This window comes from Squalius cephalus (genome assembly GCF_949319135.1).
Source record: "Squalius cephalus genome assembly, chromosome: 4".
Classification (NCBI taxonomy): domain Eukaryota; kingdom Metazoa; phylum Chordata; class Actinopteri; order Cypriniformes; family Leuciscidae; genus Squalius; species Squalius cephalus.
The window spans coordinates 54,766,902-54,784,957 of record NC_137125.1 but is presented as its reverse complement, the minus strand read 5'-3'; the positions used below and the strand labels follow the sequence as shown (position 1 = coordinate 54,784,957).

General features: G+C 36.8%; 1 protein-coding gene and 1 long non-coding RNA gene across 2 annotated transcripts in view; both read left to right on the top strand.

Moving 5' to 3' along the window:
- LOC307158029 overlaps window positions 1-18,056 on the top strand; it is a 399,912-nt gene that overhangs the window by 276,110 nt on the left and 105,746 nt on the right. The window lies entirely within an intron of this gene.
- The window catches only part of tmem214 (transmembrane protein 214), a 21,993-nt gene continuing 4,091 nt past the window's right edge, over window positions 155-18,056 (top strand). The window contains exons 1-10 of the mRNA XM_079870294.1: window positions 155-638; window positions 1,793-1,980; window positions 3,006-3,156; window positions 4,289-4,423; window positions 5,892-5,974; window positions 8,614-8,719; window positions 11,153-11,234; window positions 11,322-11,423; window positions 11,640-11,781; window positions 17,980-18,056. The exon at window positions 17,980-18,056 is cut by the window's right edge and continues 15 nt beyond it. Of these exons, the coding sequence (XP_079726420.1) occupies window positions 503-638; window positions 1,793-1,980; window positions 3,006-3,156; window positions 4,289-4,423; window positions 5,892-5,974; window positions 8,614-8,719; window positions 11,153-11,234; window positions 11,322-11,423; window positions 11,640-11,781; window positions 17,980-18,056 (1,202 nt within the window). The 5' untranslated portion in view covers window positions 155-502. The remainder of the gene's footprint in view (window positions 639-1,792; window positions 1,981-3,005; window positions 3,157-4,288; window positions 4,424-5,891; window positions 5,975-8,613; window positions 8,720-11,152; window positions 11,235-11,321; window positions 11,424-11,639; window positions 11,782-17,979) is intronic.

Below are 18,056 nucleotides of genomic sequence, written 5' to 3'. Positions count from 1 at the left end.
TGAAGGTTTTTGTTAAGATGCAGTGACCTGGAAATATTATGTGTAAAAAAAATCATATTTTAAAAATAAAATTAAGTTATAGATAGAATGTATTGAAATGAAATTCAGTAAAGATTAATTAAAAATTTAAACGTAAATAATCTTGGAGTCACGTGATGCTCAGCGGCGCTTCCGATTGGTCAACTAGCTTTGCTATGCGGCCGTGCTAGCAGGTTTACTGCGATATCAAGATTATTACATTAATATTTCCAGACTGGTGGATAAGGATTTGTAATACGTACTACATGTCAGTTATGTTTAGTATGTTTTCATGGAATAATACACTAAACAGACAGCACTACCAGCAAATTTACTCTCGCTTGGCCGGAAGTACCCAGAGTGGATGCGCTGAAACAGGAAGTAGTTCCTCTCACAGCAATCAGACGTGGCATAAGAACCGTTGGTTTGATCCGATAAACACTGTTGATTATAAATCATCATTTAACAAGTTCAGATCGAGATTATGGCCTCTGGAGTGGGGAAATGGGAAGTGGTGAAGAAAGGAAAGAAACAGAATGTCAGCAGCGGCTCCGGAGGAAAAGCTCAGGACAAGAAGCCAGGCAGGAGAGCGCTGAGAGAGGCCAACCTGAGCCAGAACCGTAAGAAAAACACACAAACACACGAGAAACACGGGCGGATGGTTCCTCACGGGACACACGGCTGTCAGATCTGTGTGATATTAATACTTCTGCACAGAAGCAAAGAAATGCCGTCGTAATATACTTTATAAATCACTTGACAGCGATCGAGATTTTCTTTGACGCGTCTTGGAGAAACGCTATAAGCTAACGGGAGTCATTTCTCTGAGTTATCATGTATTTATCAGTGAATGTTTCTGATACTGGGTTAGTTTGATGAGTAACTGTGAGGTAAACACGAGCAGATTACAGTTAAACTCTGAGGAGATTCAAACCCAAACAAGATCGCCAGCAGAGACTGACAGCGGCCACTATAAATGCTCATAATCAGTTATTATTCGGGGGAATACATCAGAACGAAATGCAATAAATTCAGTATTTATGTAAAATATTTTTAACTCAATATTTAGTTTGCTTCTCAGATGAAATGATCTTATTCAAGGATGTTTCGATATTTTTATTGTATTGTTTTACATTAATTTAATTACTTTAAACTATGTATTTTTTATTTTACTATTAGCATTGATGTACAACATACAAATAACCAAAACAGAAAAAGTGTATGTGTATATATTTCTTACTATTGGATATATATGCTTTGGCAACACAGTCATGATAATAAAGCTCATTAGAAATTGAAAAAATTTAAATTGATAGTAAAATGACAGCGATCGGGATGTCTCTGTGTGTGTGTGTGTGTGTGTGTGTGTGTGTGTTTATGTATGTGAGTGAAAGTGTGTGTGTGTGTGTAAGAGAGAGAGAGAGAGTGTGTGTGAGAGAGATTTACTATGCTACATATGACATGATGTACACATATGTGTTGATTGTTTTATTACTTATATTTATAATATGTTAATGCTTTGGCAACATTGTGATACACAGTCATGCTAATAAAGCTAATTTGAAATTGAAAATTTAAATTGAGTGTGAGAGAGAGAGTGAGTGTGTATGTGAGTGAGTGTGTGCGCATGTGTGTGGAGTAAGAGTTGCACAATGTGTGTAACGGGGCATCAGCTCTGAGCCTATAAAGCTCTCTCTCGCCTCAGCGTCTCTCTCTCTCTCTCTCTCTCACACACACACACACACACACACTCTCTCTCTCTCTGTGCTTCCAGACGTGATGTCCGAGACGATCTTCGACGGCTTTGAGAAGATGAAGAAGCAGAACAAGGAGCAGGTTCCTCCTCCGGCCGCCGAAGCTCAGCAGAAGAAGCCCAGCGCCGGGAAACAGGCCAGGAAACCCCCCATCAACGGCGGCTCCAAACACACTCAATACAAGACCCTGGAGGAGGCCGTCAAAGCCGTGAGTACACACACACACACACACCACACACACACACACACACACACACACCCCATCAACGGCGGCTCCAAACACACTCAATACAAGACCCTGGAGGAGGCCGTCAAAGCCGTGAGTACACACACACACACACACACACACACACACACACACACACACACACACCCCATCAACGGCGGCTCCAAACACACTCAATACAAGACCCTGGAGGAGGCCGTCAAAGCCGTGAGTACACACACACACACACACACACCCCATCAACGGCGGCTCCAAACACACTCAATACAAGACCCTGGAGGAGGCCGTCAAAGCCGTGAGTACACACACACACACACACACACACACACACACACACACACACACACACACACACACACCCCATCAACGGCGGCTCCAAACACACTCAATACAAGACCCTGGAGGAGGCCGTCAAAGACGTGAGTACACACACACACACCACACACACCCCACCAACGGCGGCTCCAAACACACTCAATACAAGACCCTGGAGGAGGCCGTCAAAGCCGTGAGTACACACACACACACACACACACACACACACACACACACACACACACACACACCCCACCAACGGCGGCTCCAAACACACTCAATACAAGACCTTCGAGGAGGCCGTAAAAGCCGTGAGTACACACACACACACACGTGTCTGGTTTACTATCCTTGTGGGGACTCTCCATAGAAACAATGGTTTTTATACTGTACAAACTGTATATTCTGTCTCCTTACACTAACCCTACCCATCTCTCACACACACACACACACATATACACACACACACACACACACACACTAACCCGACCCCTAAACCTACCCATCACACACTCACTAACCCGACCCCTAAACCTACCCATCACACACACACACACACACACACACACACACACACACACACACACACACACACACACACACACGTGTTTAATGTCAGGGGCTTATGAAATCTCACTGTTGTGTGTGTGTGTGTGTGTGTGTGTGTGTGTGTGTGTGTGTGTGTGTGTCAGCTGGACGTGGTGGAGTTGAAGCAACAGCTGGAGAAAAGTCAAAGCCTGTTTCCCGAGAATCCTTCGGTCTGGGTGAAAGATCTCGCCGGATATCTGAACTACAAGCTCCCGGCCCCGGAGTCGGACCCCACGCTCAGCAGCTACGCCCACGGTGTGTGTGTGTGTGTGTGTGAGGGAATATAATCACAGGACGACCTGGAGAAATGTTGCGTTTCCCTTTAAAATATTTGAACAACATTGACGACAATCAGAAATGTTTCATCAGTGTGTTAGAGTGAACACATGTGGAAGAAACAGGAACCAGCTTTAAAGGATTCGTCACTTCAGAATGAAAATCTCCTGATAGTTTACTCACACACACGTCATCCGAGATGTTCACGTCTGTCTTTCTTCAGTGGAAAAGAAATGAAGGTTTTGAGGAAAACACTCCAGGATGTTCCTCCATATAGTGTCTTCAATGGGGTCCAACGGGTCTAAGGTCCAGATGTGAGTTTCAAAGTCTCGACACGATCCAGCCGAGGAATAAGAGTCTCATCTAGACAAACCAGCGGACATTTATAACTAAATACACATTTATATACTTTAACCACTAATGCTGGTCTTGCTCTCGCTGTGATGCGACACACATTACGTAATCAGGGTGAAAGGTCAAGCGTGGCGTAGGCGTAAGAACAGATCTAGTGTTTACAAAGTGAACGTCTAAAGACTAAATCAAACACTATTTACAATGTAAAAATGAAGTTGGAGGAGAAACTGCGATGGAGTGACCGCCTTTCCAGCGTGATCACGTAATGCGTGAAGTCGTGGACGTGCAAGACCAGCATTAGTGGTTAAAGTATATAAATGTGTATTTAGTTATAAATGTCCGCTGGTTTGTCTAGATGAGACTCTTATTCCTCGGCTGGATCGTGTCGAGACTTTGAAACTCACATCTGGACCTTTGACCCGTTGGACCCCCATTGAAGACACTATATGGAGGAACATCCTGGAGTGTTTTCCTGAGTGTGAACATCTCGGATGACGTGTGTGTGAGTAAATTATCAGGAGATTTTCATTCTGAAGTGAACGAATCCTTACAAGCTGTTCACACATTGGCAATAAAAAAGCGATTAATTCAAGAAAATTCTTACATAACCCCTTTAAAAAAAACAAAAAAAAGCAATATGACTTTTTGGACCAAATCCAGCGTCCCCCTCTGAACGTCACGACTCCAGTGGCTGATCTGTGTCCTGCAGGAAAACTGTGTTTTTGCAGATCTTATCTAATGCTGTTTGTGTGTCTAGATTACCCATACTGCCTTGCTGGGAAGGAGCTGAAGGGCATCATTAAAAACCTGCTGGGCAAATGTTCCGACGCGCTGCCCGAGTTCTTCGACCACTGCGTGTTCACCATGATCCGAGAACAGGACCGACAGCCGAGTGAGTCCGATCACGCACTGCTTCTTCGGCTCGGCTCGTATTTAGTGGTCGTGTGTGTGTGTGTGTTTGTCTCTGTTGTGTATTAGATGTGTGTCTCAGTTACAGGAATAATGACTCTTCTGTCGTTCACTCTCTCTCTCTCGACCATTTCCTTCAGTGATGTTCTTGCTAGACCTGGGGCCGGTTTCACAAAGATAGACTTTGACTACAGCTTAGATATAGTAGATAGTCAGACTTCAGATAGACATCTAGATCAGACACTTAAGACTCTGACTGTCTTAAGTAGGACTACACTGCAATGCATTCTGGGTAAAATAAGACACTTTTCAAAACAAAAAACATGGCAGATTGAGTAAGCGCATTCAGCCGCTCAGTGCAGTTTACCCCAGCGGAGAACATGTGTTTGTTGGAGGAGTTTAACAGTTACAAGGACATTTTACTGGGGAAATTTAGCGGAGAATGTAGTAACGAGAAGAAATGTGTAAATTATGAGCCGTTTCCCCTTTTCTTTCGGCTGTTTGTGATGTAACTGAGTGTTACTGCTGGTTGCCAAGGTAACAGAGTCTTAGACCTCAGTTAGCCTGGGGTCAGGGGTCTAATGCTTTTGGTGTAAATTAAGTCAGTCTTTATTTTTGTGAAACAGTCTAACTTGCATTAGACTAGTCCATGAGCAAATGTTGAACACTATAGGCCGCTCTAAAACAGCTCTGTGAAACCGGCCCCTGATCAATCATGAATTTTGTGCGGATTAACTGTCATACAAATAATTGTGATTAATGAGATATATATATTAGGGATGCACAATATATATCGGCCGCCATATCTGTATCGGCTGATATACGTTCATTTTTACTGTTATTGTTATCGGCCTGAGAAGAAAATGTGGCCGATATATTAAAGCCGATAAATAATGTATTATTTCCTTCAGATGCGCAACTGTTCAACATGATGGATTTGAATCGCTTGAAATATGATTGGAATCACTTCAAAAAGGAAAATACGGTTCAGTGCAACATGTCATATCGGCTACATAACATTATAACGAGAACATCATTATAATTGTGTGTGTGGGACATGGACTTTGTTTTTGTAATCAGGCTCTCAAAAATAATATAAATATTTATTTAAATTGATTGGCCAATATATCGTTTTTTGGCTTTCAAATATAAAGAATTATCGGTATCGGACAAAATTTTCATATTGGTGCATCTCTATTATACTTCATAAAATGTGTCTACATGCTTTCATAGACAGTCTAGGAAGGTCTTTTTTTTTTTTTTTTTTATGTTTCGTTATAAGTTGTTCACACATTGTCAATACAAAAAGCAATTAATACATGAAAATTCTTGCATGCAACCCCTTTAAATGTTTAAATTTCTCTTATTTGAATGGCAAAATGTGCTCAATTCAATTTAAACTGCACATTTACTGCGGTTATCTCTAATAGTTGTTTCTGCTGCTTTGGCAGGCGAACCTCTGCATGGATACAGGATGTGTATTCAAGCCCTCATGCAGGACAAACCCAAGATCGCCACGCTGAACCTCTCCGACGTGAGTCGAGCTCTTCACACACCACGATCAAACTCAACCGGGCAACTGATAGAGCCGGGGATCCATTCAGATGCTGCGATTCGATTCTCGATTCCCGATTCCCGATTCGACTCAATTAATATAGATTTAATACAAATCCTATATTTATAAAAAAAAAAAAAACAGTGAACATAAGTTTACAAGTGGCTAATTTATAAAAAGAAATTAAAAGCCACAAACCTGTATATTAAACTCTTTTTATTTTAGGTACATTAAAACGAACCCAACTCTATATTTCAAATGCATAAAATGAATAGACAGGATTTTGGTGCAAGAGGAACAATTGATGCTGAAAGTCAGACAGTGGCATGCCTTGATCAAACAGGATCAGGTTATCTTATGTTTAAGATTAAAAAAACATAAAATCTCCCAGCATTAGCTGTAACATGGAAGCCTATGAACAGTGGAGGAAAACTAACACTGGCTTCTGGGTGATGGATAAATAATAGAGCCCGACCGATATGGATTTTTGGGCGCCGATGCCGATACCGATTAAAAAAAAGCCAGATGCCGATATATCGGCCGATATTATTTATGTGTATATTATAATACAGTAGCAATATTATTTATGTGTATTATAGTAAGTTTGGACACACTTTCCAATTGGTGCATGTGTACAAACTTTTGATGGGTACTGTATATAGAATACACAGTATAAACAGAATAAATATATAAACGTTTTGCAATGATCACTCAAATGTGGTGATTAAACACTTGTGTGGCAGAGATATGTAATGGAGGCGGGGTGAATGATAGAATGAGAATTTGAGCTGTAACCAAACTAGTTTGCATTGCATTTGCTGTTTACTGTTGCATAATCTTCACTAACGACTTTGTCTTTTAATTTAGTCACGTTATTTAAAACATAACTTGTATCAATAAATATATCAAAAGTGTCACTGACAAAACCTTATCTTCTATTTTTAATCTTAATTTCTCTAATATCTACCAGTGGAGGAAGAACTCAGATCTTTTTAGTAAAGTAAAATTAATAATATCATAATGAAAACGTTTATAATTACATATGTACAGTAGTTTTATACTATTTTAAATAAGTAGTAAGCAAAATGTACTAAACGTGAAACTAGGCTATAGGGCTTGACCCGAATATTCGTTCGGTGGGTTGGTATTCGATTTGAAAATTTGACATTCGTTTTTTTTTTTTACATCTGGGATCCCCCGCGAAACGGTTCTCATTCGCACTTGAATAAGGCCGGCGACACACTGACTGCGTGGCATGGCCGTTTTTATTTCGGCTCCCATGTTAACAGGTTGGAGTTTGCACACTGCCTGCGTGAGACGCGTCTCTCAGGCGCAGCTCGAGCCACGCGGAAAACGCGTGCATGCTAGAAATAGAACCGACGCCTGTGTTCCAGCAACGGGAGTGTTCTCTGGCTAGAGCGCAGAACAGCGGAGTTTGTATGGACGAAGTGCATGTCTGAGTTTGTGTTTTGGGTTAAGCTGTGTTGCTTTGACATTGTGGAAAATAGAATAATAGAAACAAAATGTATTAGCCTTTTTACCTGTTATTATCAATCTAAATTAATCTCGTTTTTTAATTGAACTTAATTTCGTTTCTTTATTTAATTTTCGTTTTTCTTTATTTAATTTTCGTTTTTCTTTATTTAAATTTCGTTTTTCTTTATTTAAATTTCGTTTAATTTCTTTATTTAAATTTCGTTTTTTCTTTATTTAAATTTCGTTTTTTCTTTATTTAAATTTTGTTTTTCTTTATTTAAATTGTTTAATTTCTTTATTTAAATTTTGTTTTTTCTTTATTTAAATTTCGTTTTTCTTTATTTAAATTTCGTTTTTCTTTATTTAAATTGTTTAATTTCTTTATTTAAATTTTGTTTTCTTTATTTAAATTTCGTTTTTTCTTTATTTAAATCTACCCTTTACTGTAGTACTGTAGTAATTTTGTTAGTCAGAAAAATATTCGACTACCTTAAAAGTATTGCTTAATTTAACAGACCTGTGTGTGTGCGTTTTATATCACTAACAGTGTCCGTTCTCGGACGCGTTCTCTGCCCGCGTGAGGTGCGCCGCTTCCCGCTCGCGCTGTTCTGTAGTTTACTAAAAGTGTATTAATTCTGAACGTGTCGCGTCTCCATCCGGCTACTCTTAATGCAAAATGGCCCTATATAAAGTGTTATAATTACATAAATTATTGGAATATTGCTTGATGTTGTAACGTAGCAGAATGAGCTTTAACACTGTGTCTACACCGGACGCGCTGTTATTTTTTTGCCACTTTTGCCAGTTCTTTGTAACAGCTTTTAGGTGCTTTATTGGCAGCGCCATCCTTACATAAATCACTGCACGCTGCATTTTTTTAAATATTAATTTATCGGCCATTATAAATGCCGATACCGATAGTTAGGAAAATGCCTAATATTGGCCCGCCGATATATCGGTCGGGCTCTAATAAATAAATATGGGAAATAATAGATTCGTGGCTTTTACGAATCGTTTTTGAATCGACCACATTTTAAAAAACGATGAATTGAAAAATCTAATTAATAGACGCTCTTATGACAGTGTTTCACACACTGACAGTGTTTCTGCAGTTGACTGAGGTGTGTGTGACCTCTCCACAGCACCTGGAGCTCCTGCGCTCGCATCAGAACCGGCCCGTCACGTGCCTGACCATCATGTGGGCGCTGGGCCAGGCGGGCTTCTACGACCTCGGCCAGGGCATCAGAGGTGAGACGTGGAGAAATCAGGAGAAAGATCTGCTGATGTGTGTAACTGCACTCTCTCTGGGGCCCGAACACGGCCAGCTGGACTGAAACGCATGACCTTTATGCAGCGATTCCTCATTGCCCTCTGAAAGGCCTCATTCAACACGGTTTTATTTGTTTCTTGCACCAAATACACTCATAACTTTTAAGTATTCTGTGCGTAAATCACAATCTCGATTCAGACACCCCCGTGATCGCATTCCTAGATGACAGTGATTCGGCTCTGTCTGTCGGTAGTGATCAAAATAGAGGAAATCACCTTTTGAAAGTCACTTGATGCTTCAAATAAAATTAGTTTTAATTACATTGTTATACCAGTAGGTGGAGACAAGTGACTGAATGATTCAATGACAAACATTTATTTTAACAATCAAGAAAACGCTGATTCATCCAGTAATTAAACAATTGAAGGCTACGAGTGAGTCATTGAATCATTTATTCAAGAGATTCGTTCAGAAACGCTGATTCATCCAGTAATGAAACGAGTGAAGGCTACAAGTGAATCATTGAATCATTTATTCAAGAGATTCTTTCAAAAACGCTGATTCATCCAGTAATGAAACAAATGAAGGCTACAAGTGAGTCATTGAATCATTTATTCAAGAGATTTGTTCAAAAACGCTGATTCATCCAGTAATGAAACGAGTGAAGGCTACGAGTGAGTCATTGAATCATTTATTCAAGAGATTCGTTCAAAAACGCTGATTCATCCAGTAATGAAACAAATGAAGGCTACAAGTGAGTCATTGAATCATTTATTCAAGAGATTTGTTCAAAAACGCTGATTCATCCAGTAATGAAATGAGTGAAGGCTATGAGTGAGTCATTGAATCATTTATTCAAGAGATTCATTCAAAAACACTGATTCATCTAGTAATTAAACAAGTGAAGGCTACGAGTGAGTCATTGAATCATTTATTCAAGAGATTCGTTCAAAAACGCTGATTCATCCATTAATCAAATGAGTGAAGACTACGAGTGAGTCATTGAATCATTTATTCAAGAGATTCTTTCAAAAACGCTGATTCATCCAGTAATGAAACAAATGAAGGCTACAAGTGAGTCATTGAATCATTTATTCAAGAGATTTGTTCAAAAACGCTGATTCATCCAGTAATGAAACGAGTGAAGGCTACGAGTGAGTCATTGAATCATTTATTCAAGAGATTCGTTCAAAAACGCTGATTCATCCAGTAATGAAACAAATGAAGGCTACAAGTGAGTCATTGAATTATTTATTCAAGAGATTTGTTCAAAAACGCTGATTCATCCAGTAATGAAATGAGTGAAGGCTATGAGTGAGTCATTGAATCATTTATTCAAGAGATTCATTCAAAAACACTGATTCATCTAGTAATTAAACAAGTGAAGGCTACGAGTGAGTCATTGAATCATTTATTCAAGAGATTCGTTCAAAAACGCTGATTCATCCATTAATCAAATGAGTGAAGACTACGAGTGAGTCATTGAATCATTTATTCAAGAAATTCGTTCAAAAATGCGGATTCATCCAGTAATGAAACGAGTGAAGGCTACGAGTGAGTCATTGAATCATTTATTCAAGAGATTCTTTCAAAAACGCTGATTCATCCAGTAATGAAACGAGTGAAGGCTACGAGTGAATCATTGAATCATTTATTCAAGAGATTCTTTCAAAAACGCTGATTCATCCAGTAATTAAACGAGTGAAGGCTACGAGTGAGTCATTGAATCATTTATTCAAGAGATTCGTTCAAAAACGCTGATTCATCCAGTAATGAAACGAGTGAAGGCTACGAGTGAGTCATTGAATCATTTATTCAAGAGATTCTTTCAAAAACGCTGATTCATCCAGTAATGAAACGAGTGAAGGCTACGAGTGAATCATTGAATCATTTATTCAAGAGATTCTTTCAAAAACGCTGATTCATCCAGTAATTAAACGAGTGAAGGCTACGAGTGAGTCATTGAATCATTTATTCAAGAGATTCGTTCAAAAACGCTGATTCATCCAGTAATGAAACGAGTGAAGGCTACGAGTGAGTCATTGAATCATTTATTCAAGAGATTCGTTCAAAAACGCTGATTCATCCAGTAATGAAACGAGTGAAGGCTACGAGTGAATCATTGAATCATTTATTCAAGAGATTCTTTCAAAAACGCTGATTCATCCAGTAATTAAACGAGTGAAGACTACGAGTGAGTCATTGAATCATTTATTCAAGAGATTCGTTCAAAAACGCTGATTCATCCAGTAATGAAACAAATGAAGTCTTTACGGCATTTAATCATTTGTTCGAACAGATTAAAAATAAAGTTTAAAAAAAAGTCATGATTCTGAGTTCACCCAGAGAAGTGCAGCTGTAACGTCCAGATAATTTCATGATATGACCTGTTTGTTGTTGTTGTCCTGTAGTTTGGTTGGGAATTATGCTTCCCGTTCTCGGGATGAAAGCGCTCTCTGCGTACGCCGTCGCTTATCTGGAGCGACTCCTCACGTAAGTCTTTACCACATCTTTACTTTCAGTCTGGAAGTCCTGGACTGTCTGAGCAGAAGCTCAGGGTTTGTTGTATCCGTGTTTCAGGCTTCATGCCAACCTGACCAAAGGTTTCGGGATCATGGGGCCCAAAGAGTTCTTCCCGCTGCTGGACTTTGCTTACATGCCCAAAAACGCCCTGTCACAAAGGTAAGGCACTTTACGTGAGTCACTGAATCATTCAAGAGATTTGTTCAATCATGCTGATTCTTCCATTAATGTTATGAGTGAGTCATTGAATCATTCGTTCAGGAGATTTGTTCAAAAACACTGACTCATCCAGTAATGAAACTAGTGAAGTCTTTACGAGTGAGACACACAAGTGATCAGGCGGCCGCTGAGGTGTGTGTGTGTGTGTGTTCTCAGTCTGCAGGAGCAGTTGTGTCGGCTTTATCCGCGACTGAAGGTTCTGGCGTTCGGAGCGAAACCCGAATCGACACTGCACACGTACTTCCCGTCATTCCTGTCACGAGCAACGCCGAACTGCCCTGATGCCATGAAGAAAGAGGTGTGACTCAACTAGCCTTATTAAATTCAGTTTTATTTTTCCCACATTCTGTTTTATATCGAAGCTTGTTTCCGCCACAGAATAAAACATTTTAATAGATAATTGCGACTTTTTTTCTCACAATTGCGAGATATAAAGTCAGAATTGCGAGATATAAAGTCAGAATTGTGAGATATAAAGTCAGAATTGCGAGATATAAAGTCAGAATTGCGAGATATAAAGTCAGAATTGCGAGATATAAAGTCAGAATTGTGAGATATAAAGTCAGAATTGCGAGATATAAAGTCAGAATTGCGAGATATAAAGTCAGAATTGTGAGATATAAAGTCAGAATTGTGTGATATAAAGTCAGAATTGCGTGATATAAAGTCAGAATTGCGAGATATAAAGTCAGAATTGCGAGATATAAAGTCAGAATTGCGAGATATAAAGTCAGAATTGCGAGATATAAAGTCAGAATTGCGAGATATAAAGTCAGAATTGCGTGATATAAAGTCAGAATTGCGAGATATAAAGACTGAATTGCGAGATATAAAGTCAGAATTGCGAGATATAAAGTCAGAATTGCGAGATATAAAGTCAGAATTGCGAGATATAAAGTCAGAATTGCGAGATATAAAGTCAGAATTGCGTGATATAAAGTCAGAATTGCGAGATATAAAGACTGAATTGCGAGATATAAAGTCAGAATTGCGTGATATAAAGTCAGAATTGCGAGATATAAAGACTGAATTGCGAGATATAAAGTCAGAATTGCGAGATATAAAGTCAGAATTGCGTGATATAAAGTCAGAATTGCGAGATATAAAGACTGAATTGCGAGATATAAAGTCAGAATTGTGAGATATAAAGTCAGAATTGTGAGATATAAAGTCAGAATTGCGAGATATAAAGTCAGAATTGCGAGATATAAAGTCAGAATTGCGAGATATAAAGTCTGAATTGTGAGATATAAAGCCAGAATTGTGAGATATAAAGTCAGATATAAAGTCAGAATTGCGAGATATAAAGTCAGAATTGTGAGATATAAAGTCAGAATTGTGAGATATAAAGCCAGAATTGTGAGATATAAAGTCAGAATTGCGAGATATAAAGTCAGAATTGTGAGATATAAAGTCAGAATTGCGAGATATAAAGTCAGAATTGTGAGATATAAAGTCAGATATAAAGTCAGAATTGCGAGATATAAAGTCAGAATTGCGAGATATAAAGTCAGAATTGTGAGATATAAAGTCAGAATTGCGAGATATAAAGTCAGAATTGCGAGATATAAAGTCAGAATTGCGAGATATAAAGTCAGAATTGTGAGATATAAAGTCAGAATTGTGAGATATAAAGTCAGAATTGCGAGATATAAAGTCTGAATTGTGAGATATAAAGCCAGAATTGCGAGATATAAAGTCAGAATTGCGAGATATAAAGTCAGAATTGTGAGATATAAAGTCTGAATTGTGAGATATAAAGCCAGAATTGTGAGTTATAAAGTCAGAATTGTGAGATATAAAGTCAGAATTGCGAGATATAAAGTCAGAATTGCGAGATATAAAGTCAGAATTGTGAGATATAAAGTCAGAATTGCGAGATATAAAGTCAGAATTGCGAGATATAAAGTCAGAATTGCGTGATATAAAGTCAGAATTGTGAGATATAAAGTCAGAATTGTGAGATATAAAGTCAGAATTGTGAGATATAAAGTCAGAATTGTGAGATATAAAGTCAGAATTGTGAGATATAAAGTCAGAATTGCGAGATATAAAGTCAGAATTGTGAGATATAAAGTCAGAATTGTGTGATATAAAGTCAGAATTGCGAGATATAAAGTCAGAATTGCGAGATATAAAGTCAGAATTGCGAGATATAAAGTCAGAATTGCGAGATATAAAGTCAGAATTGCGAGATATAAAGTCAGAATTGCGAGATATAAAGTCAGAATTGCGTGATATAAAGTCAGAATTGTGAGATATAAAGTCAGAATTGTGAGATATAAAGTCAGAATTGCGAGATATAAAGTCAGAATTGTGAGATATAAAGTCAGAATTGTGTGATATAAAGTCAGAATTGCGAGATATAAAGTCAGAATTGTGAGATATAAAGTCAGAATTGAGAGATATAAAGCCAGAATTGTGAGATATAAAGTCAGAATTGCGAGATATAAAGTCAGAATTGCGAGATATAAAGTCAGAATTGCGAGATATAAAGTCAGATATAAAGTCAGAATTGCGAGATATAAAGTCAGATATAAAGTCAGAATTGCGAGATATAAAGTCAGAATTGTGAGATATAAAGTCAGAATTGTGAGATATAAAGCCAGAATTGTGAGATATAAAGTCAGAATTGCGAGATATAAAGTCAGAATTGTGAGATATAAAGTCAGAATTGCGAGATATAAAGTCAGAATTGTGAGATATAAAGTCAGATATAAAGTCAGAATTGCGAGATATAAAGTCAGAATTGCGAGATATAAAGTCAGAATTGTGAGATATAAAGTCAGAATTGCGAGATATAAAGTCAGAATTGCGAGATATAAAGTCAGAATTGCGTGATATAAAGTCAGAATTGCGAGATATAAAGTCAGAATTGTGAGATATAAAGTCAGAATTGTGAGATATAAAGTCAGAATTGTGAGATATAAAGTCAGAATTGTGAGATATAAAGTCAGAATTGTGAGATATAAAGTCAGAATTGCGAGATATAAAGTCAGAATTGTGAGATATAAAGTCAGAATTGTGTGATATAAAGTCAGAATTGCGAGATATAAAGTCAGAATTGCGAGATATAAAGTCAGAATTGCGAGATATAAAGTCAGAATTGCGAGATATAAAGTCAGAATTGTGAGATATAAAGTCAGAATTGCGTGATATAAAGTCAGAATTGTGAGATATAAAGTCAGAATTGTGAGATATAAAGTCAGAATTGCGAGATATAAAGTCAGAATTGTGAGATATAAAGTCAGAATTGTGTGATATAAAGTCAGAATTGCGAGATATAAAGTCAGAATTGTGAGATATAAAGTCAGAATTGCGAGATATAAAGTCAGAATTGTGAGATATAAAGTCAGAATTGTGTGATATAAAGTCAGAATTGCGAGATATAAAGTCAGAATTGTGAGATATAAAGTCAGAATTGCGAGATATAAAGTCAGAATTGTGTGATATAAAGTCAGAATTGCGAGATATAAAGTCAGAATTGCGAGATATAAAGTCAGAATTGTGAGATATAAAGTCAGAATTGCGTGATATAAAGTCAGAATTGTGAGATATAAAGTCAGAATTGCGTGATATAAAGTCAGAATTGCGTGATATAAAGTCAGAATTGCGAGATATAAAGTCAGAATTGCGAGATATAAAGTCAGAATTGTGTGATATAAAGTCAGAATTGTGAGATATAAAGTCAGAATTGCGAGATATAAAGTCAGAATTGCGAGATATAAAGTCAGAATTGCGAGATATAAAGTCAGAATTGCGAGATATAAAGTCAGAATTGCGAGATATAAAGTCAGAATTGCGAGATATAAACTATTCTGAGGTAAAAAAAAAAGGTCTGAGGTCTTTTTTTCCTTAGAATTGGACTTTATATCTCGCATCTTTATATAAGACGCAATTGCGACTTTATTTCACGCAATTCTGACTTTATATCTCACAATTCTGACTTTATATCTCGCAATTCTGACTTTATATCTCACAATTCTGACTTTATATCTCACAATTCTGACTTTATATCTCACAATTCTGACTTTATCTCTCCCAATTCTGACTTTATATCTCGCAATTCTGACTTTATATCTCGCAATTCTGACTTTATATCTCGCAATTCTGACTTTATATCTCACAATTCTGACTTTATATCTCGCAATTCTGACTTTATATCTCGCAATTCTGACTTTATATCTCGCAATTCTGACTTTATATCTCACAATTCTGACTTTATATCTCGCAATTCTGACTTTATATCTCACAATTCTGACTTTATATCTCACAATTCTGACTTTATATCTCCCAATTCTGACTTTATATCTCGCAATTCTGACTTTATATCAAGCAATTCTGACTTTATATCTCACAATTCTGACTTTATATCTCACAATTCTGACTTTATATCTCACAATTCTGACTTTATATCTCACAATTCTGACTTTATATCTCACAATTCTGACTTTATATCTCGCAATTCTGACTTTATATCAAGCAATTCTGACTTTATATCTCACAATTCTGACTTTATATCTCGCAATTCTGACTTTATATCTCACAATTCTGACTTTATATCTCGCAATTCTGACTTTATTTCTCGAAATTCTGACTTTATTTCTCGCAATTCTGACTTTATATCTCGCAATTCTGACTTTATATCTCGCAATTCTGACTTTATATCTCGCAATTCTGACTTTATATCTCGCAATTCTGACTTTATATCTCGCAATTCTGACTTTATATCTCACAATTCTGACTTAATATCACACAATTCTGACTTTATATCTCACAATTCTGACTTTATATCTCACAATTCTGACTTTATATCTCACAATTCTGACTTTATATCTCGCAATTCTGACTTTATATCTCACAATTCTGACTTTATATCTCGCAATTCTGACTTTATATCTCGCAATTCTGACTTTATATCTCGCAATTCTGACTTTATATCTCGCAATTCTGACTTTATATCTCGCAATTCTGACTTTATATCTCGCAATTCTGACTTTATATCTCGCAATTCTGACTTTATATCTCACAATTCTGACTATCTCGCAATTCTGACTTTATATCACGCAATTCTGACTTTATATCTCACAATTCTGACTTTATATCTCGCAATTCTGACTTTATATCTCACAATTCTGACTTTATATCTCACAATTCTGACTTTATATCTCGCAATTCTGACTTTATATCTCACAATTCTGACTATCTCACAATTCTGACTTTATATCACGCAATTCTGACTTTATATCACGCAATTCTGACTTTATATCTCGCAATTCTGACTTTATATCTCGCAATTCTGACTTTATATCTCACAATTCTGACTTTATATCTCGCAATTCTGACTTTATATCTCACAATTCTGACTTTATATCTCGCAATTCTGACTTTATATCTCACAATTCTGACTTTATATCTCGCAATTCTGACTTTATATCTCGCAATTCTGACTTTATATCTCGCAATTCTGACTTTATATCTCGCAATTCTGACTTTATATCTCACAATTCTGACTTTATATCTCACAATTCTGACTTTATATCTCGCAATTCTGACTTTTTATCTCACAATTCTGACTTTATCTCGCAATTGTGAGATAAAAAGTCGCAATTATCTTTTAAAATGTTTTATTCTGTGGCGGAAACAAGCTTCCATAGTTTTATTTATTTTTCCACATTCTGTTTTATTTTCATTTTCTCCCAAACTTATATATATATATTTTCTGAAATTCTATGTTTTCAATTTTAATTTTCTGGATGCTGTGGAAGTGAAATGCTGTGTTGTCTGTTTTAATATTTTCTGGATTCTGTGTTTTATATGATTTAATGCATATTTTTATTATCAAAAATAGTTGTAATCAAATAAATGCCTGAAACCTCAACTTTAATCTTTTAAAATGCAATCAAATGAAATTTGGACATTTCCTTTCTTTTTTTGGCAAACAAAGTGTGACATGACAGAGGTTTACTTTATTGGATTAAATCAAATGAATGCATAAAAATGCAACAATTTAAATAATCTTTTAAAATGAATTTTGTACAATTCCTTTTACTATTATTATTATTATTATTATTATTATTATTATTATTTAAATTTTAAACTTTTTTTGGCATACAAAGTGCTTCACAACTGTGGTTTACTGTTTAAATCAGTTACCTGCAAAAATAGTGATATTCTTTAGTATAACTGTAGTATAATTTGAGATGTATATTTTAATGAACAATAGTAATATATTCCTGTCATAATTTCTTCAAGTAAAACCGAACTTTATTTTGGCAGGTTGTAGTGAAGTGTGTGTGTGTGTGTGTGTGTGTGTGTGTGTGTGTGTGTGTGTGTGTGTGTGTGTGTGTGTGTGTGTGTGAGACGATAGTTTTCTACAGTATACAGTAAATTCTATTTTTATGACTGGATTCTGTAATTCCGTCTGTCTCCTCTGATTAACGTGCTGTTATTCGTGTGTGTGTGTGTGTGTGTGTGTGTGTGTGTGTGTGTGCAGCTCCTCAGAAGCCTGACGGAGTGTTTGACCGTCGACGGCCAGAGTCTGAGCGTCTGGAGGCAGTTATACACCAAACA